This window comes from Hippoglossus hippoglossus, chromosome 8 (genome assembly GCF_009819705.1).
Source record: "Hippoglossus hippoglossus isolate fHipHip1 chromosome 8, fHipHip1.pri, whole genome shotgun sequence".
NCBI classification, from domain to species: Eukaryota; Metazoa; Chordata; class Actinopteri; order Pleuronectiformes; family Pleuronectidae; genus Hippoglossus; species Hippoglossus hippoglossus.
The window spans coordinates 21,369,722-21,390,608 of NC_047158.1; the positions used below are offsets into that span (position 1 = coordinate 21,369,722).

Sequence of the window (20,887 nt, forward strand, 5' to 3'; positions counted from 1 at the left end):
GAAACAAGACAGTGTTTTTGACCTGAACAGATCTACACGTCTTTATGTAGTGATAGTGATAGCGCCACCTACTGCCATGCCAAATAGAGGTAGGCCTTGTTTTTAACTTTAATTCCATTTACAACAAACCGTGTGGTCTACACTTGATGGTGTGGACAGAAACACACATGTGCGTTGATGTGGTGCGTGCACATGAATTTCTGATATTATACTTCCCGATATGATCCTGAACATTCAATTGTAAACATGATGATTCACAACACATTGTTGTATTTCTACTTTAACCAGAGTTCAGTAAAGCAGAGGTTGCAGCCTCCGGTGCAGCTTGTGAGCAGCTCAGAGTGCAGAGTCAGACCAGGCCGGGCCAAAGCCTGCGAGCTGAATTATGAATGAATATATTAGCTTTTATAATTGATGTTGTCTTGCATCGCAGTCAGGCCTATCAAAGATATGCTTTGTCACTGCTTTGCCGAGAAAAATTCACCGTGAATGGCTGATGATGCACAAACACTAAACAAGACCACGTGTGAATTAATTGGTTATAGAATTTAATTGTACAATTAACCCTAACCCTAATAACTCAGTGAGAGGGTAGAGAAATCTCAAGAGTTTTTTAATTTTAGCTCTGTGAGGAGTTTATTTTGTATTTTATTTTTACTTTAATTTTTGCTCTGAGAGGAGTATAGTTATATTTATTTTTTTATATTTATATTTATTTCATTTGTATTTTTAATTTTTAATTTTTAAATTTTGGCTCTTTGAGGAGTTTATTTTTATTTTTATTTCACTTCCATTTTCGCTCTGAGAGGAGTATATATATATATATTTGTTTTTATTTTCATATTTATTTTCATCTTCATTTAATTATAACTCTGTGAGGAGTTAATTTTCCCTTTCACTTTTATTTATCAGTTAACGGGAACGGTAGAAACTCCCGCCCTCCCCCTGCTGATTGGCTCAGCCTGTTGTCAGTCTCGCTGTGCGGCGCTGTGATTGGTCGGCTCCCCGCTCGGGAGGGCTCCTCTCTTTAAACGCTGGAGGTTGTGGATCGGACTCCTCCTCGGGGTGTGAGTCGGACAGAAGCCGAACACGGAGCCAGAACCCCGGCCCGCAGACTATGCTGTAGCCGCGAGAGAAGCTCTGGGTCCCGAAGGCAACTCTGTGTAGAACCATGGAACTGGAGGAGAAACCGAAATATGGTAATTGACTGAAACTTCACTTTCTAAGACACCAGGAGTTCAACTACAACAAAGTTAGCGTCTGTTCTGCTTCCAGCATGTCTCTCGTGTCTGTGGCTTCTTATTCTGCTGATGGCTCCGATGTTATCTGCTCGTCTGCCTCTCACTTCTGAGTGATCAGCAGATACATCTCATGTTGTGATCATTCAACATGGTGGCTGCTGTGTACTGTCTGCAGTGTCCCAGCTTGTCTGCTGCTTGACCAGTTGCTGCCACATTCCTCAGACTGGTATGGGGATCATGCCCAGCTATGTATAGAGCTGCAGTTATTAGAGAATACCTCCATCCTGTGTGTGTGTAGTTGTTTATTAGAAAATACCTCCAGCGTGTGAGGAGGGTGTTCATTTGTCACCCACGTCTTAGCAGCCTCATACTAGAAATAAACTTAAAATTACACAATCTACATTTTACTTAAAGGGCAACCCTTTACTGAATCTGTATCGTTCAGTGCAGTGTCTCTTTATTTGTTTATTTGAAAATTCTTCATTTGTTTGCCTCATTTCTTCAGCATCTCTGGATACTATAGTGTCATTTTGGGAAATATCCTTCATTTCGCACACAACCTACACTTCCTTTGAAGCGTGATCCCTGCATACTGTGTCTGTACCTTCAGTGGTTTTGATTGCTGCTCTTTGTGGGTGTAATTACGCCCTCTGTACCCCTCGTAAACGTGTTTTCCTAGTGACACACCCTGGTTGAGACGTGCTGCTCCTTCCTCAGCAGCCCCCTTTTTCCCTGGGAAGTGCATTGAATCAAGATAAATCCAGCAATAAATGATTTACACTGAGAGACAAAGCATGTCTTCGGAGCATCTTCACACCTTTTAAAGACCTCGTTTTGGGGTCAAAACAACGATGCACATTTCTGTGATTTGTACTTTTCTGCAGTAACGTGTCGTGCATTACAATGTGGACATGTCCTGAGTCTGTCCCAGGATGTTGACGAGTAGAGATGAGACCTCGACTGTCTGCTGGTTTCCATTATGTGGCTTTAACGTAGTGTTTCCCTCCTCTTCCCCGCACACACGCCCTTTTTTTTCCGCTCTGCCTCCCACATCAGGACTAAACATTACAAACCCTCCACCAGAGGAATTACAGTTGAGTGTTTGCTTGCTTGTAACAGCCAGAATACAGTTTGACTCAATAGGGAGAAGCACGGGAGACAATCCACGAGAAGACGGCGGTAACTCGGCTGCACATTCATGTCAGAAATCACTATGAGCTAAGAGCCCCGGGAAACAGCAAGTGTATTTTGAGAGTCTGGGCGAAACCGGCTAAAAAAAGAAGGCAAAGGCAGAAAATCTTAACCGAGCCGAGGGGGGAGCACTTCAGAGGAAAGTGGAGGCTCTGCCCCAGTTTCACATGTTGGAGTAATTTCAGGCTGCGATTAAATGAAGAAACCTCAATGAGAGGACGTGAAGCAGCCGTGCAGCCCGGCCCTGGTGGAGATCGGGCGTAATTATAAGCCATTTTTAGGAGAGTGGTTTGAAACCAGATCCCGAGTCTCTCTGACCTTTCCTTCATGCGTGTTTCAGCTACATTTGCAGTTTTTCCTCCTCGCTTCAGTTACTGTACTGAGCCGTATTTACACACAAACAGCCGAAGACGTCTCCATCATTGCAGCCGATGCGTTTCCACTTAAATGTGCTGTGTGCCCAGGACAACCCAGGCAGGATCGTGTGACCCTGCTAACTGTCTGTGGTCGTGCCAACTTGCCCGCGGAGTGAAAGACAAAGGCGTGTTCAGAGCAGTGCGAGTCTGATTGGTTATTAAGGTCAGGGGAAATGAGCGTGGACAGAGAAGGAGGAGAAGACGTGGAGTCAGGACCACCCCAGAGATCTGTCCTCTGTTTGGACCACTTTCCTCTTCTGCTGATCTTGGCTGATCTCATGTCGTCTCACTCATTCTGTCTTATTCCATTTGAATTAGATCTGGATTAGATCTGCGTCTGAGTTCTCCCACCAGAGATAAGGAGATGATGTTCGAGTCAGAAGTGGAAGCAGGAGAGAGGCGGTCACAGATCAAGTTGAGATAAAGTTGTGTGGAATATTCCGCAACGTCAGACGTTTCCGAAACCAGATTTTCTGGTTCAAATGCTCCAAACGTTGTTCACAGTGAAGTTCAACATCTCACTGTGGATGTTGAAGACAACTCTGATCTATTTTTTTTTCATAGATTCGTGTTTGATTTGAGTTGTTTCCTTTGTTACACTCGACACTATAAATAGATCTGGAACTGAGAGACTCCACACCCTCTTACTGTAATGAGACATGGGAGGGAAGGCAGCAGCTGTAAACTGTAGATATCAGACACTTGGACTCGGGGTCATGATATTTTTAATGGCGTGATGCTTTCCTGAGTTTGCTACTGGCCTTCGAACGGATGTGATGAACCCAAACAGGAAGGGAATCTTGTTGTTCTCCTAGAAGGCCTTTCATCCATCAGTAAGATGGATTTGAATGTTTTTATAAAACAGCAGCAAGAGCCAAAGAGGTTCTGATTCTGATGCCAGCATTTACAATATCTGTCTGGTATCGGCATGTTCTCAAATATATGTATTGATCCAAAACCACGTCTTTAAAGTATAGAAGTACGGATTTTAGAGCGTTAGCCAGAGTTTGCTAAAATGTCAGCAATTTGGCATAAAGTCAAAGTTCTTAATATCTGAGTCACATTGCAAAGACCAGAATGTGAAACTTAAACTTTGACCTTTTTCACAATAGCAGACATTTTGACTTTGTGTGTTTCTATGAACCATCACTTCCTCTCCAACACTTCTCCCAGTAGATCCCATCGTCTGTAATGGGTGCCCATGTAAACCCTCATTAGAAAAACACTGTATGACATTTCACAAGTTGTTCCACGAGAGCAAAGTGTCATTTGTTTATCTCCAGGTTGTTTGCTCTGTGGTGATTCACTGGAATTAGCTGAGATCCCGTGGGGAGCTTCTAACAGATTCAAACTATTGCTCACTGTCACTAATACCTCGCTGGGCCGGTTTGAACAGCAGGAGCTGTGTCTTCTGTCTCACTCTCACGTCAGACTATCTGATATCTGGAGCGTCCAGGAAAACATTTACATGATGCAAAACATCAGTGACAAAACAGATGGAAGTTAGAACTACTTGTTGTTGTATTATGGAGCAAGGATGCAGTATAGTTAAGTGAAGAACCCATTAAATGTTGATTTTTCTTTATATCATTGATTTCTCAGGGAAGAACTCGACTGTTATTTATGTGTGCGGGCAATTTGGTGCAGATCCAAATAAAAAAGCCGATCTAGTGAGTTTCATGTGGAGACTTTTGGAGGTTTTCCGCTCTCCGAGTTGTGATGTCGTTGCCGTCTAAACAAAAACAAATTCCCCAGAAACTAGTCACGTCTTCTCTGTGAAAAAGCTTTTTGTTTAGGAAACTACTACCATAGCAATATACTCCTGATGGGAATTGGTACATGCATCAGTAACATTGGCCATGAAACAGGAATAAAACTTATGGAAAACTTCAGTTTTTCCGCATCGGGGGGGGAAAGAGGGACAGAAATTGGCATCTGCAGCCTCTGTGGAGTCTTTGTTGAAATTTGAATTCACTGGAAACTCTCTGATTAGCCTTTGGCTGTTCAGTACAGAAAGAACTGGGAGCTGGAAAGTTGTTCTGTCTGCTCTGAGGTCTCAGTGCAATACAGCCATGTCCCCACAAGATGGGAGAAAACACGCTGAGGCGAGGAGACCTGCTCGGATCCTATTTCTTCTGCTCCACACGGCTGTTTAATTGCAATTAGTCAACACATCGCACAGTTGTAATTATTTTTAAGCCGAATAGTTGGAGCTGTCACTTCCTGCAGGTGATGATATCTGCAGCCACGAACATCCTGCACACCTGAATCCAATCTGTCCTCCTCCATGACACACAAAACACCAGGAGAGAGAATTCCTCCTTGTTTTCTCCAAACACATGTTTTAGATAACAGCTACACAACCTCCTCGTACACAACAGCAGTCCCTCCCTCTCTTCTCAGAGTCCACGTCTCTCTCCCTGCAGATCACTTCGCTCTCCAGTTTTTTAGACAGACACTAAAGAGGAAAACCTCCCGGGAGCGTGGGAGGAGACAGAGGGAGATGCACAGGTGGAGCACAGATTGCAAAGAGGCAGTTGTTTCAGAGTAAAGGCAGAAAGGGGGAGGGGGGGGGGGAGGCCGAGGTGGAGCTTTGCTGGTCGCCCTGGGCTCGCAGCTATTCACCGACAGGTTGGACTGGTTTCTCCTCCTCAATACCTGAGTCTCTGGTGGCTCTCGCTCATTTGAAGCAGCTCACAGGGAGGAGGCAGTGAAGAGGGGAAGTGGCTGTGAAGGGTTCTCTGTGCATTTCAACCAGTTTCACCATGCCTGAGGAAGAAGAATATTTTGGAAAGAATGGTAACTCTTTTATTTTACTGTTTTTATATAGATTTGCAGCTGTTTTCTCATCCATAGTCACATCAAATGGCTCAATCTTTACACTTCTGTGTTTTAACTGCATGGAAAGAACCTGTGTGTTAAGGTGTGTGTGTGTTGTGAGTGAAACTGGAGCAGCAGCAGTATCAGCATGTCAACACTGAGGTGGGAATGGGTGTGTGTCTGTCTGTGTGTGTGTGAGTGTGTGTACGCGCGGAGCCTCTGATTGTACAGGTGTGTGAACGCAGGGAGCTGCTTTTATCAGTGTTTGTTGAAATGTTTGTGAGCCGTGTGTTGATCCTGACTCAGCAGGCGAGCAAACCTTTTCTTCTGAAGGTAGAAACGCTTCCGTCGGCCGGACACCAGCTCCTGCAGCTGCACACAAGTTAACAAGGCCTCAGTCGACCTCACCCCTCTGTAACTCATTGGTTTGGACTTGTGCAAATTAATCTCAAGTTTATATCTAATCAGTTAAAGCCATGTCTTGTCACAGACACTGAGCTGGATTTCTGAAAAACAAAGCTTGTGCTCCCTGTGACCTCTGAGAGCTCGTCTACTAAACGCTTGCCACAGCATTATCCCGCTCGCCACATACATAATTAATATGCAAAGACGCCACAGAGAATATCACAGTCCCGTATAGATGCTTGAGGTTTGGCAAGTTCGTTTCTACAGCAGCGTTCAGATACACTGTGCTTTACTAAGGTGTAGGACTACTTTCAAATGAGACATTAAGAAGGATGAGACACAGAAGAAGTCAGGATCCAATGAGAAATGCTACACAAATACAAGATGGATGTTAATGGTTTGAGGTTTTCACCCCTGTCTGTCTGTCTCTCTGTCCCTCTGTCCGTCTGTCTGTCTGTCTCTCTCTGTCTGTCTCTCTGTCTCTGTCTGTCTCTCTGTCCCTCTGTCTGTCCGTCTGTCCCTCTGTCTGTCCCTCTGTCTGTCCTGCTGGTTGGTATGTTTTATTCAAAGCAAGATTACACAACAACTACTGAACAGACTTCCACGAAATTTGGTGCAAGGATGTGGAGCGAGTCAGGGAGGAGCTCTTTAGGTTTTTGGAGCTGTTTTCCACGGGAGTAATTCATGAATCACGGATGGAGAAAAATCTGACATATTCAGGGGACTGGTATCTATGAGTGTGTGAAATTTGGTGTAGTTTGGGAATTTGGACGCCTTGTTGGACGTACACTATTCTAGTTTTGTATATAACATTATTTTTAGGCTACATGGGTGATAATGTGCCGCCTTTTAATCTGTCTAGCGTTTGTTTGCTTGGCTTCTATAGCTGCAGGATGAATTTGTATAGAAAACTAAAACTGAGCTTCCTGCCTCAGACCCACTGACCTCAGATAACCTGCAGCGAACTAAACTGTGTCCCTGAGCCTGATGGTCAGAACTCACAGTGACACCGTGGTACGTCCTGAACAACAACCGTATACAAGCAGTGGATGTTTTGGGGTTTGTTAAATCGTGTTTTTAGTTTGTACTTCATGAATTTGAAGGAGGCCTTGTTTTCTCAACCTATATAGTAACTTTCACACGTACAAAAATGTAAGTTGGCTCATTTTCAGTGACTGTTTTTGGCATAAAACTCAAATCCTGACATAATAAAATGAACTTCCATAAATAACTTACACCCCTCTAGTGGCTGTGGATGTTGTTTTGGCTTTGTCTGCTCTTTGGCTCAGTCACCAGAGAGGAATTTGTCCGGTTGCCAGGCGTCTTTGCCTGAAGGGAGAAGTCCTCTAACAGGAGAATGGGAGGAAAAGAGGGGGCGTAATGTTTCTTAACGTTAAATCCTCCCTCCCTCTAAAAACTTGAGCGTGGGTTGAAGGTGCATCTCCGCTTTTTAAAGATGTTGTGTTTCCTGAACAGCTCTGAAGAGCTCCCACCACCGAGCCATGTTTCCAGGAGTCAGGGTGCTAAGGGTGCACTGACTGATAACTTCTTTCTTTTAATGCAGGGGAGCCAAGAAAGTTTGACCCGACCTTCAAGGGCCCGATCCACAACAGGTGAGACTAGAGATGTGATTTCCAACCCTGGTTATAAGAGCGTGAACATGAACACCGAACACAAACGTCTGCTCCCCTTTCAGAGGCTGCACAGACATCGTGTGCTGCGTCCTCTTCAGCATCGCCATCCTGGGTTATGTCGCAGTGGGAATACTCGGTAAGGAAACCCACCTTTTACAAAAAGAGATATACGAAAACACACACACACAACCTTTTGATGACCTTTGACTTTATACTGTCGTGCCACCAGCCTGGTCACAGGGGGACCCCAGGAAGGTGATCTACCCCACAGACAGTCGGGGCCAGTTCTGTGGGCAGGCCGGCACCAAGCTCGAGTGAGTTGCTTTTCCATTTATAGGTCTGACTATGCATGGTGCGCTCATGGACATTTTCTTCTTTGAGAACACACACACACACACACACACACACACACACACACACACACACACACACACACGGTACATTAAAGTTTAAACTGCAAATCCATCTACATTAAAACACGTAATAGAATTCCAGTCCACCATGTTTTATTCACCAAATGGTTTCCGCTGTCTTTCCTTCGTCAGGGTCGATACAAACCACTGTTGAGTCCATTCTTCTCACTTCTGTGATGTTTGTATCACCATTGGGTATTTTGTCATAGAAAGAAAAAGATGATGATGATGGTCTGTTGTTGATTCACCAGTAACAAACCCAAACTCCCCCCTAATAGAGGCAAGATGGCAAAAACATGCGTATGCAGCCTGGCAGAACCTCATGTCTGTTTTTTCCCTCTGTCGAACAGAAACAAGCGAGACTTGTTCTACTTCAACATCATGAAGTGTGCCAGCCCCATGGTGCTGCTGGAGTTCCAGTGTCCCACCACACAGGTGTGAGCTCCACTCCTTTCCACCCGTGTGATCCTCTCTGCTTATGTTAAACTATTGTTGTATCTAATGCCATGAATGTTTTTTAGTAACAAGGGGGTTGTTAAAAAGAAGTAAATCATGATCTAATTACCTCCACTGCATCCTACATCTACGTCTGGTTATGTTTATCCGTTAAACTTATTAATGAACATGGGGAAATGCAAGTTTAACGATAAGTGACTGGATAATGTCGAGTACTCGTAGTTAAAGGGGACATAGCATGCCCATTTTACCACAAGTTGATATGGTTCCTTGGGGTCTTAATGAAATGTCTGTAACATACTTTGGTCAAAATACCACAAGGATCATTTCAAACAGCTCCTTTTTACCCTGTATAAAACAGCCCTCCACAGAGCGACCTGTTTTGAGTGCCTGTTCCTTTAAATGCTAATGAGCCAGCTGCCCCCTCCCCCCTCTCCCCCCATGATTTTAAACGATATAAATTACATATTTTATATGATATAAATTATCAAATATGCATCCCATACTTTGTATTCCCCTTCTGTTGTCCTGGAGTTTTAATTTTCCCAATCACATAATTAAATGTCCCCCTCTGCCCCCCCACTACAAGCACACAAGCAGACAGACAGAGAGAGAAAGAGAGGTGGGGGGGGGGGGCTATGAAGACCATCATTTACCCCCGAACCCCGACATTCAACGGGTACAACAACAAGCGGAGAAAGCAGAATCGCGGGCTGACCTTATATATACAGTCTATGGGGCTGACCAGCGGAGAAATGCTCGTCCTGTGTGAACAGCCAGGCGGCTGCGCGCTGGAGAACGGCGCTGCGCTGCCTCGCAGCCTCGCTGCCTCCGGTGTAAACCCGGAAGTAACGAGTGTGGGGGGACGGGGGGTGGGCCAAGACCATGTAGGGAGACTTCCAGTTCCTTGTTACGACACAATACCCAGGAAGCGCAATCGAGTCGCTCAAGCATGACGTTTCTGACTTAGAGGAACTATAACAAAACGCGCGAGTGTTTTTTCCCCAGAGTTTTTGGGTTGGTAGACATGAGCCAGATACCCACATTAACCTGTAGAAGCACTAACAAAGTGGAATTTGCATGCTATGTCCCCTTTAAAGCCGGGAAGTGCTGATGAAGCAAACTGCGCTGTCTGTCAGAAGTCTTTCAAAGTTGAGACAACGAGAAGTAAAAAAATATCTAATACAGTGTTTCCCGTTAAATACATAGACTGTGGCAGACCCACATATTTAAATTTGTCCTGCCACAGTTTCATGTTGAACCAAAACCAACTTGACACTTGTCATAATAACGTCAGAGCTCTCTAACTTGGTGCTGTGCTGTGCAGTGTTATTTGCAGCAAACGTTTTCACACTTGTTGAATGCCGGAGACGCCCCTTGTATCAGGAAATGATACAAAGTGTGTCCCCCGCGGGTGTCCTAGTCAGAAGTGGGACACAAAATGGACATCACTCATAATTATTTATCTCATTCCACAACCTGCTTTATCTTTTGGCACTGTGGTAGAACGGTGTCCGCCAGCAGCACCGTGTGTTTCAGTCTGATTACTGACTGCTTCAAGTTTACTTTCTCAGTTGGAACAGACTCAAAACCTGCTTTTAATTAGCATGTTTTCATGGAAGTGGGGAAAAAAAAGCTGCTGCTTTTGTTTTCTTCCTGTTTCACAAAGACCAAACTGTGAGTGTTGGCATTCGTTCTCTCTGCTCTGCTGCTTTTATTGTCTGAACCCATGACCACTGATTTCTCTCCCTGCACTCGATGTGAACGCCGCCTCCCGTTCAGATGTGTGTGGAGAAGTGTCCCGACAAGTTCATGACCTTAGTCAAAGCCTACAGCAACAAAAAGGACTTTGAGTACTACAAGAAATTCTGCCAGGACGGCGTGACAAACAAGATGGTGAGTTTAAAGCTGCGATGCGTCTTTCTAATGTCTCGATTCCCTCACTTTGTTTTGATCATCCACGTATACTGTGTTTCAGGGTATTCCAGAAATCCTCCGGTTAGACCTCTGTCCTGCCATGCTGATGCCGAGCAAGCCCTGTGAGTGGGATCCCACGAAACACATCATCTAAAGCTTACGATAGAACAAGAAAAGTAAAATAACATTTAATATGAACAGCAGGTTAAGATTAAATATGATAAAATCATTCAGTAAAGAGCTTTTCATTAAATACACAAGAGTATAGGGGGATGTTGTGGATCTGTACTCACCCAGTGTCTCTATAAAAAGCTGTAATTTCTCCCACTCGTCCTCCAGTCACACGCAGGTGTTTCCCAGCCTTGGGTCAGAAGGGCGAGGTGATAACTGTGGGAAACAGCTCCCACTTCGACGATGGAAGTGGGAAAATTCGAGATGCCAAGGACCTGTTGGACGGAGTCAAGTGAGTCCATCTCTGCAGTTATTGTGACACGACTGCTTCGAGTGTCACGGCGTGAAATGAGCGTTGACCCGTCTGAACCTGCCACTTTCTATTTTTACAAATATCGCTTAGAGGAATTTCACGGTGCTCGAGCTGATAAACACAAGAATCTCTCTGCAGGAACGCCACCGTGGTTATTGAGGCTCGTCAGGTGGTCATGAAGATCTTTGAGGATTACACACAGTCCTGGTACTGGATTCTCATGTAAGACGCTCACTTTGATCCAGTTGTTTGAACAGAAAGAACATGGGCTGGTGTTACTGCTCCCTCTCACCCTCCCTTCTCACGCCCCCTCCTCTCTCTCTCTCTCTCCAGAGGCTTGGTTATTGCCATGCTCCTCAGCCTGCTCTTCATCATCCTCCTGCGCTTCCTGGCCGGGATCATGGTCTGGGTCATGATTGTGTTGGTGATACTGGTGATAGGATACGGTAAGAACAGTAGATCATCGTTATCTCTGCCATGCTCGGGGAGCCTGTTCCAAAAAGGTGGTTCAGCAAACCTTCCAACTTGAGAATGCTGAGACAGGAATTCAAAGAAGTCTCTGTAAGAGTTTCCACTCAAACTAATCCTCAATCTGCACGTCTTCGAGCTGTGGGAGGAAGCCAGAGGACCTGGAGAAAACCCAGAGCAAGCCAAATCCACACAGAAAGACCCCGGGGCTGAACCGGCAACCTTGTCATTACAGTTTAAAAAAACAAACAATATCTCTGTTTGGTGCTCAGGTATCTTCCACTGCTCCATGGAGTACGTTGCCCTGAAGGGAGAGCCAGGCTCTAACGTGACCCTCCAGGATCTGGGCTTCCAGACGGACTTCACCGTCTACCTGCAGATCAGACAGACCTGGCTGGCCTTCAGTCAGTGCACAGCACATTTCACACACACCAACACGTTGCTGTAAAATGAAGACCTCCACATGATCCCTCCCTCTGTCGTTCTACTTCTTCAGTCATTATCCTGGCCATTGTGGAAGTCATCATCATCCTGCTGCTCATCTTCCTCAGGAAAAGGATCCTCATCGCCATCGCTCTCATCAAAGAAGCCAGCAGGTCAGATGGGGGATAAGATTCGTTTTCTGTTTTTGATTGTGTTGTGTGTGACCACCAGTGACACTGTTGTGTTTACAGAGCCATTGGTCACGTGATGTGTTCCCTCTTCTACCCGCTCTTCACCTTCCTCCTCCTGGCCATCGTCATCGCCTACTGGGCCGTCACTGCTGTGTATCCTTTCTCTTATCAGGAGGAATCTAGAGTTTTGTATTTATTGTCAAAATGTCCCAGTGATCGTGATCCTTGACAGAACTGATCAGTTTCCTGTCTACCTCAAACGAACCCATCTACAAAGTTTTCAACGAGACGGCGTGTGAACACACGAGGACAATTTGTGAGCCGGCCGTAAGTTTCTAATTTTACAGCATCTTTATAGATTTATTTTCTTGCACATTTATGTTTACATCATTAAATCTCCTGTGTAAACAATCTCTCCGTCCAACCTGCTCAGAACTACTCGACCAGTTCGATGAAAACCCAGTGTCCCGACTCCCAGTGCCTCTTTGCGTTTTACGGCGGGGAGACGATTTACCACAAATACCTGATCGTCCTTCAGTTCTACAACGTCTTCCTCTTCTTCTGGTGCGCCAACTTCGTCATCGGCCTGGGACAGATGACGCTCGCCGGAGCCTTTTCCTCGTACTACTGGGCCTCGGTGAAGCCGGACGACATGCCGGCCTTCCCGGTGTTCTCCTCCCTCGGGAGATCTCTCAGGTGTGTGTGTGGAGGAAGCTGTGGTTCACTTACACTTATCTTTCTTTGTTTCTTTATTTATCTTTATAGTCTTTCTTCCTGTCATTATGTATTAATGTCTTTTCGTTCATTTATTTTATTACTTTAGTTCGTTCCTTACTGAGCCGTTGTGTCTTTGCCTCGTTCCAGGTATCACACTGGAAGTCTGGCGTTCGGCTCTCTCATTCTCTCCATCATTCAGATCATCCGGGTTTTCCTGGAGTATCTGGACCACAAGCTCAAAGGTGTTTAACTTTTTCTGGATCAACATTAATTAATCAAAACACAAAACTTAGTTTGTACAACGTCAGTGACGGAAATGAGCTGCAGTTTTATTGCACCATGTTTCCCTCTGGAGGTTTATTTATTGAAGAGTAACGATTTGAAAAACTCCTTATTCAAGTAACTGTCTCTTTATTCCTTTATATTTGTGTTTGGTTATAACTTTGAAAACTTGTTTGTTCCACTGTTTTTTTAAATGCTCACTTATCATTGACTCGTTCACAGGAACCCACAATAAGTTCACCAAGTTCCTGTTGTGCTGTCTGAAGTGCTGCTTCTGGTGTCTGGAGAAATGCATCAAGTTCCTCAACAGAAATGCCTACATCATGGTGTGTGTCTGTTTATCTGTATTTCATTGAACTCCGCCCTCTTCATAAAAACTGATCCACACTGTGATGTCCATAATGTGGCAATATTCCGATGTAATGAGTCCATTTCGTCTCTAGGTGGCAATTTACGGCAAAAACTTCTGTGCCTCAGCCAAAGATGCCTTCTTCCTCCTCATGAGGAACATGATCAGGTGAGTGTTACTGTATAAGTTTACACAAAACAAATATAATGTGTGTAATTTGTGTAACAATCTCATTTTATTTTTTAATAAAGAGTGGCTGTCTTGGATAAAGTGACAGATTTCCTCCTGTTTTTGGGCAAACTGCTCATCGTTGGACTCGTGGGTGAGTTTGGTTATTTCCTCCTCGTTCCTAATGCCGACTGGAGGAGGATCCGTTGTCTGACGAGAGCTTTGCTTCCCCAGGGGTCTTTGCCTTCTTCTTCTTCTCTGGGAGAGTGGCGGCCTTTGAGAACACAGCACCCAATCTCCACTATTACTGGGTGCCCATCCTGGTGAGTCATACAGTCCCTTTTTGTTCTATTGCTGTAAATTCCAGTTTTCCCAGCTTTGTTTTGGTTCTGATGCGTGTTGGTATTGTTCGTGTCCTCCCCAGACTGTGGTGGTCGGCTCGTACCTCATCGCCAACGGCTTCTTCAGCGTGTACGCCATGTGTGTGGACACTCTGTTCCTCTGTTTCTGTGAGTAGCCCCACTCAGCAGTTCTAACACATAATCTGCACCAGTGTCTACACTGGTTTACACATGAGAACCAACATGTCAGACGAGCTGTGTTGAAGAAAGGGACGGATCAGTCACTGATGGAAGTTTAACAATGACTCAGAGCTTTTCTCACTTCATGAATCCTCACTTTGCTTTCGGTGATGGTGCTGTCTCTAATTTCTAAAAATTGCATGAATGTGGTTTCTCAGAATTTCGCCACCATTTCAAAATAACAGCCTGTGGCTTTACAGTGAGTTAAACTGGGCAACGGCTGCTGCTTGGTTTCAAGCTGAATCTATTTACAATCTAAAGTGCTTATCGGTGCCTTTGCTTGCTTACCTTTTGACTTTCTCTCTCTTTTTGTCTCGCCCTTCCTTTTCTCACTTCCCACAATTCACCTCCCCTCCCCCTTTCCCCCCCCCCACTGGCCCTTTTTATATACTAACCTTCTGTTCCACCCATTAACACGTACGAATACACACACTCGCGCACGATAAGGCGAAGACCTGGAGCGCAATGACGGGTCAGCCGCGAGGCCTTATTACATGTCGTCAACCCTTCACGAGATTCTGTGGAAGAACAAGGCCGAGGATCCGCCCTCGTCTTCGTCTCTGCAACGAGACGAAGAAGACGTCCAGATGACAGAGCGGCACACTAAAGAGGAGGACGCTGCTTCTTAGAGGAGTTCTCATAGAATGATTGTTCACGGAAAACCCGACACCTTTTCAAACGGCTGTAGTTGAACCCTGAAATGTTAGAGGAGCTGGTACTTTGTTGTTGCCCAATGGGGAAAAATTAAAAATGTTGCACTAAACCCAATCATCCCATCGAGGCAGATTGTGGTGACGCTACAGAAGACGATGCCTTAAAGTGGCCGGGTTCGTTCACAACTGACTGGTTCCCTTTAACTTTACTGTCCTTCAACACGAGGAAACGTTGGACATGAGATGTTATGAATATTGTTTTTTCCTGATTGACTATTCACTAGTCTCCAGACAGTATTTGTCCAATCAGAGCTGAGCAACCGTAACCAGGCGCTGCTGGTCTGTGAAGCTGCTGGTTTCTAAACGTGGTGAAGCTGTGTGGCAGCAAAATGTTGAAAGATTTAAAAAAATTGAAAAAGAAAAGCTTGAAGTGATTTAGCGAATGGTCAATCGGACGTCAAGCATGTCTCCTGAAAGGAGCTCTTTAAAGTGTACGTGTGAATATTACACATTCTCAACCTGCTGCATGAAGTGATGACGTGATGGTTTCCTACTGGGACGCGATTAAGTGGATTAGAAACTTTCTCCTGTTGTTGGTTCGTGGTCGTTTTGAATGCGACGGACAAACTGCTTCACTGAATAACTGATATTTCTAAACCTTTTTTTTTTTTTTAGTCCTTCCACTGCCACTGGCCAAACGGAAACTTGAAGCCGTTCATGTGCCTGAGTTGTTAAAGTTGGTCTGTTTGTACTTTAGTGTTTATGGACACGGAAGAAAATACATGACCATCAGTGCTAATCCTCAAAATGCTGTTCTATCAATGCACTTTAACTTCTGTTCACATGCGTGTCTGTACTAGTGAATATTTTTTAATCTGTGTAGATTTTTATCTTCAGTGTTTGCTTTGAAGTCTTTGTTGCACAAAACAGGATTTTAACTTGAATAGATGCACGTTTGCGACAAATGTACGGATTCAATTTACAGTTATTGCCTTTTTTCTACTGAAGCCAATTAAATGTTCCTCTGACTTCCTCAGGTTTACTGGTATGACTATTTCATATATTACATATTTAAACATCTGCAGAACACAAAATATGGTGCTTCAGAGTTTGAAATGAAAAACTGTGGCTGTAATAAACCTTCATTTAATGTTGTTTCTGTCTGAACTCGTTCCAGTGGAGGACCTGGAGAGGAACGACGGCAGCGCAGAGCGGCCGTACCTGATGCCCGAGAGCCTCCGCAAAGTCCTGAACAAGAGGAACAAGGCGCAGCCGGCGGAGTAGAGCGCGCCCTGCGACAGCGTGAGCCTCAAACCGACTGTGGTGACTCAGTGGGGACAGCAGGTTGGACGAGAGTCAGTCCCCAGGACGCCTGCAGGGGGACAATCACATGTGTCATCCACCGTTAACTTTTGTTTTTATACCAAATGTGCTTCAGTCCAACGTGTGGCGTCTCGCCGGGATCTCAAAACGGGTTCTCATTCCCACGTATTGTGGGTTTTTAAGATTTTGGAGCAAAGTTAACCTCTCCCAAAAACATTTTAAGTGTGTTGTAAATTTTTAAAAATCAAATATATATGGTTTAATGAGTATGGTTTTATTTTTAATATTTGCATGTTACATATAAAAGTAAGGTTATCTATTAAAGTTGTTTTAAGAAAGTGCTTTAATCTCAGCTTTATTTTGTTTTTATAATGTGTAATCTTATGCAATATCTGAATAACTAACTTTATTGTTACCAAAGCCATTACGCTGCCAGTCAGGCATATCGTAGTCAAAGCCTTTTCTACATTCATACACGTTCATGTATCTGATGATGATGATGCTGTGCAATTTGTTTTTTATTATCAACCATATGGAGAGATTTATAAGAAGGAACAAAAGCAAATGTATTATACTTTTAACTCATATTTGTGGAGTTGGATTGAGAGTTTTTGGAATAAAACATAGTTTTGTACATATTTGTGAGAAACTATTAGTTGTGTCTTTGCTCTTTTGTCCTGAAACCAACAACAAACTGTGTGAGTCCGACCTCCACGGATCCCTGAGGCACATATCTACAACTGAAAATAAGAGCTTTTGAAAGTTGTGGTTCTTATTTTAAATTGAACACAAAGTAGAAATAGATTGGAGGAAATCAAATCTGTTTAATTTCAGCATGTAAAATAATGTTTTCAGACATTGATCACAGATATTCTCTGTCGTCAACACTACACATTGGTCAGTTGGAAGCACTTTAAACATTCAGAGCCACACACGCACACTAATTCACCTCTTTGTCCCTGTGACCCACTTTTTAACAACACTCAGCCATAGTGTTGTGGCTGCTGTTCTACTTGTGACCACGAGGTGGCGCACAGCAGCTGAACCAGTTCCCATTCAGTTCAGAAGCTGCTGTAATTCTGTCTTTATGGAAGTGTCACCTGACGCCTGCAGGACAGTTTACGATTATCATCATGTTTCATATCATCATCACTGTCACTGACTCTGTGCCAAACAGATCAGGTGGAGACTCTGGGAGATTTAGTGTCCCCTGAGGATACACAACTGAATCCTGACTGTAGGGAGACGAAGCTGTTTCCACTCAGAAACCTACACAACCACTGACACTCTGAGTAAATGTTGTCTGATGAGTTCATGTCCTATTTCCTACTAGTGAGACTACTGCCACAAATACTATGAAGTACTCGTACTGTGTACTTTTTGTGTAACCCTCTGTCAGAAGGACAAAGCCTCTTATCCAGAGATAACACTCAGATTCCTCACAGCGATGAAGCCATGGTCCCACTGCCCCCTTACATTGTTAATGATATTACAAAATAGTTCAACATATTGACCATAGCTGCTTAGTGCAGAATTGAATCTTTAAGAATCTTGGAAGATCAATGACGGCCGTTTAGGGAGATCACAGGTCATATCAAAGAATCAAAGGTATGACCATTTTAAGATTAAAGCCAATTGGTACTTCAAAGCACGGTCCACTATATACTGTATAGAGCCATTTTTCAGCATTCACTCACTCTGTGCTTCACCTTTGGTTGGTTCATCACTTCACTGCAATCCACAACAGATCTTCAACAACTTTCTTCCACAAGGTGTCTTCATCTCACAGCACCATGCCCAGGAGAGACAACCGACCACAAAGGAAGAAGTTTAAAGCCTCTTCCCATCAGGACCTTCCAAGCTGTGATGGACCAGAAGCTCCACCTGACTACGTGATCCCCGACCAGCAGGAAGCAGAGAAAGAAGGACAGACAATCCATCAGGAGGAGGATGGTTGGATGAAGCGGTTTCTGGTGAACATGGAGAAGAAGTCCACTTCTGAATATGAGAATGAGACCGTCTCAAGAAATGGGATGGACGTCTCCAACCTCAGTGAGGAGCATCAACCAGCAGAAAGCAGACTAGTTGATGGAGCAGCTCCGGCTGAGGGACGCAGAGATCTCGAGCCCAAAGGAGCAGCAGGAGGAGGAGGATCCGTCTGAGGAGAAGAAGTATGAGGAGGAGAACCTCTCTCAAAGTCTACATTTATTTTAACTGAATTTATATGATTACAATGCTCAATAAACTAATTTCTTTTGAAAAGATGGTCTCCCTCACATTTATACATAGAACTACAGTGTGAATATGGTTTTTCTGTCTTTGGATTTTGTGGAACGATCCGTCCTCAAACTTTTGTGACAGCAGGTAAAGTCCGGCTGAGGTGAAGCACAACAGTTTTACATGTCTGCAAATCCCAGTATTTAACAAGATCGACTTATATATATTAACTTATCTCCAAAACGCCTTGAGGGAAGTCGGCACATTTGGCACAAACATTCACTCGAGCTTGGATTTCATCCTGGCAGCCAAGGGTCAAAGGTCAAGGTCACGGTTTATGTTTATCTTGAACAGGATGTCTCAAGATCATTATTGAGAGACCCCTAGTGGCTGATGTTATATATTGTACATTCAAGGGGATTGTCCCTAATTGTTTGTTTCCCAGACCAATGTATCAGCTGTTCTCTGGGGCCCCTCTCTCACTCGGGGCCCCAGGCACTGCTTCGAAACGCAAAAGAAGCAGTTCTCTCAGCAGTTTTGCGTCACAGCTCCCGTGTGGTTAGCGACGCTTGTCCCTGGAGGGTTTTTCTTTCATTCCACGGCCGAGTCATGAGCCGGAGCGGTGCAGCTCTTCAGTTTGTGACCGGCATGCACTCGATATGAGCCACTGTCGCCCCGGCAACCTTTAAGAAATGTGAAATAGCCTTTAGGTAACGTCTGAGTGTGTTTGAAGGTCTGAGTCACGGCGTCTCACTTTTCTCTTGTTGTCAGGAGTTTTACGTTTGAAGGCTTTGACCTACAACGTGTGCCGGCCTCAGCTTGAGGTCATATGAGAGCAACAGAAAGACGACAGAGATGGTTGTCAGTGCAAAGATCAGTTTCTCTTACGATATGTGGGACATAAGCTCACATAGGATATCGTAGGGTTTGTTATTCTGGACTAAGTCAGATCACTGAGGCTTCGTTACGTGTTAAAAACAAAGTTTTTGTGTCTGGACTTGTGGGCGTTAGTTCCAGTTTTTGTTTTGCCTCCTCAGACTCCTAGTATCTGGCTCTAGAGCAGAGAAGCAGTGAACACACTGTCAATGACATACTTTCCCAGTCACGAGGCCCATGAATGCAAATAGTTTGTCCCTGTGTTGATAAAGAAGCGTCGGTCTTCATTCCTCGCCGCTGCTGTTGTGCATCGGCCTTTAAATTCCTGAAGTCCAGACACCAAATGCCTGAAAGTCCCCGAAGTGAGCGACACTTTCAGATTGTGTTTCTCTCTGATGGGGAGCAGGGACTCACAGGCCGACACGTCTTCGTCCACTGCTGACACATGATCTCAGATACCCCCCCCCTCTGGTGCCTGCAGACTGTTACCCCTGGGGGGGTGCAGGGGTAATAAACGCTCCTGTTTGCTCCAATCAGTGCAGACGTGGAGCAGATTTTAATCCCTGACATGAAAACATTCAGTCTGCTGCTCGTGAGTCTCACACAATCTGCAGAGTGTGTTCATACCTACACGCTGCAGAAAGTACCACTCTGGTATGAGGCCGGTTTCTACGTCCTCCAAGTGGAAGTATCTCAACAGTACGGTGGCCCTGGGAGCTCAACACACGTAAAACACACACACATGCAAATACACAAAACACAACAAGAAGCGTTTCCAGGGGACGAACACGGATGAGTTACTCTTGAAGTGTGTCTCGTTTGAGGAGCTGCGTCCTTCAGAGGCTGCGTTTGAAGACCAACTGCGTCACAGCGGCACCTTTAGTCTTTTCCTGTTTCAATCCCTGAGAAACGAAGGCTCCAACCGTCGCGTCCTTCCCGTCCCAACCTGTCCCAGGATAGGTAGTTGCCATGGTTTGTGACTCGTGAAGTTATGAGTAGAAGTTATAACCTCAGTGATGGAATATACGATTTACTTATAAAACTGTGATCACATGATTCAGATGTTTTTTGCAGATATATGCTGCAAAGAGTAAATGTTAATACGCACATGTAAGAAGGTGAACATCATAGTTGTGTTTTTCCATATTCATGATGCCTGACATGTTTTCAGCTCATATGAAACATGTTCAAATGACAGGAAAACAACTGCAGGTTAATAAACAACTAGAATCAGAGTTGTAGAATTGAACAGTGTGTTAGGAGGTGACATGTTGACAGCAGGTGTGGGCGGGGCTCGTACTGACCGGTGTCACATTGTGTTTACAGCTCAGGGTCAAACATGAAGCTGAGGAGGAAAAGGGAAAAATAACCCAGAGCCAAGACTTTTAGACGAAGAGGAAACATGGAAACAGGAAACGATGCCACTTGTGTCTTTTGTTTCAGAGAAATCAGGACAAAAGATCCTAATATGAGCCTTGAGGTGTGTGATGCATGAAGATATGATAAACTATGTGCCACCCAAGTTATTAATATGTGGTGTAAGGTTGACTTTCTGTCAGTGAAATATGACTGTTAGTTTTTTAAATGGGGACGAAGACACAGTGTGCGAGTCAGCTTCTTTAAATCAAAGATTAAAATGTGCTTTTATTGCTTTTGACCTAA

General features: G+C 44.4%; 1 protein-coding gene across 5 annotated transcripts; it reads left to right on the forward strand.

Annotated features, from left to right (window-relative positions):
• Positions 1-1,051: 1,051 nt before the first annotated feature.
• Positions 1,052-16,784, forward strand: LOC117765840 (choline transporter-like protein 2). Of its 5 annotated transcripts, XM_034592374.1 has the most exons (23): positions 5,332-5,647; positions 7,638-7,686; positions 7,770-7,843; positions 7,937-8,021; positions 8,471-8,555; positions 10,359-10,472; positions 10,555-10,615; positions 10,833-10,956; positions 11,116-11,199; positions 11,311-11,423; positions 11,718-11,849; positions 11,942-12,041; positions 12,120-12,212; positions 12,302-12,386; positions 12,493-12,755; positions 12,924-13,018; positions 13,281-13,384; positions 13,502-13,575; positions 13,659-13,729; positions 13,810-13,898; positions 14,000-14,084; positions 14,604-14,825; positions 14,859-15,140. In XM_034592374.1, exons 1-22 carry the CDS (start codon positions 5,614-5,616, stop codon positions 14,783-14,785), a joined length of 2,196 nt encoding a protein of 731 aa, XP_034448265.1. In that variant the 5' UTR covers positions 5,332-5,613; the 3' UTR covers positions 14,786-14,825; positions 14,859-15,140. The 5 variants fall into 5 exon arrangements, with proteins under 5 accessions (XP_034448266.1, XP_034448268.1, XP_034448267.1 ...); XM_034592375.1 differs by lacking the exon at positions 5,332-5,647 and adding an exon at positions 1,052-1,199 and having other exon boundaries at positions 14,604-15,140; XM_034592377.1 differs by lacking the exons at positions 5,332-5,647; positions 14,604-14,825; positions 14,859-15,140 and adding exons at positions 1,054-1,199; positions 15,987-16,784.
• The last annotated feature ends 4,103 nt before the right edge of the window (positions 16,785-20,887 follow it).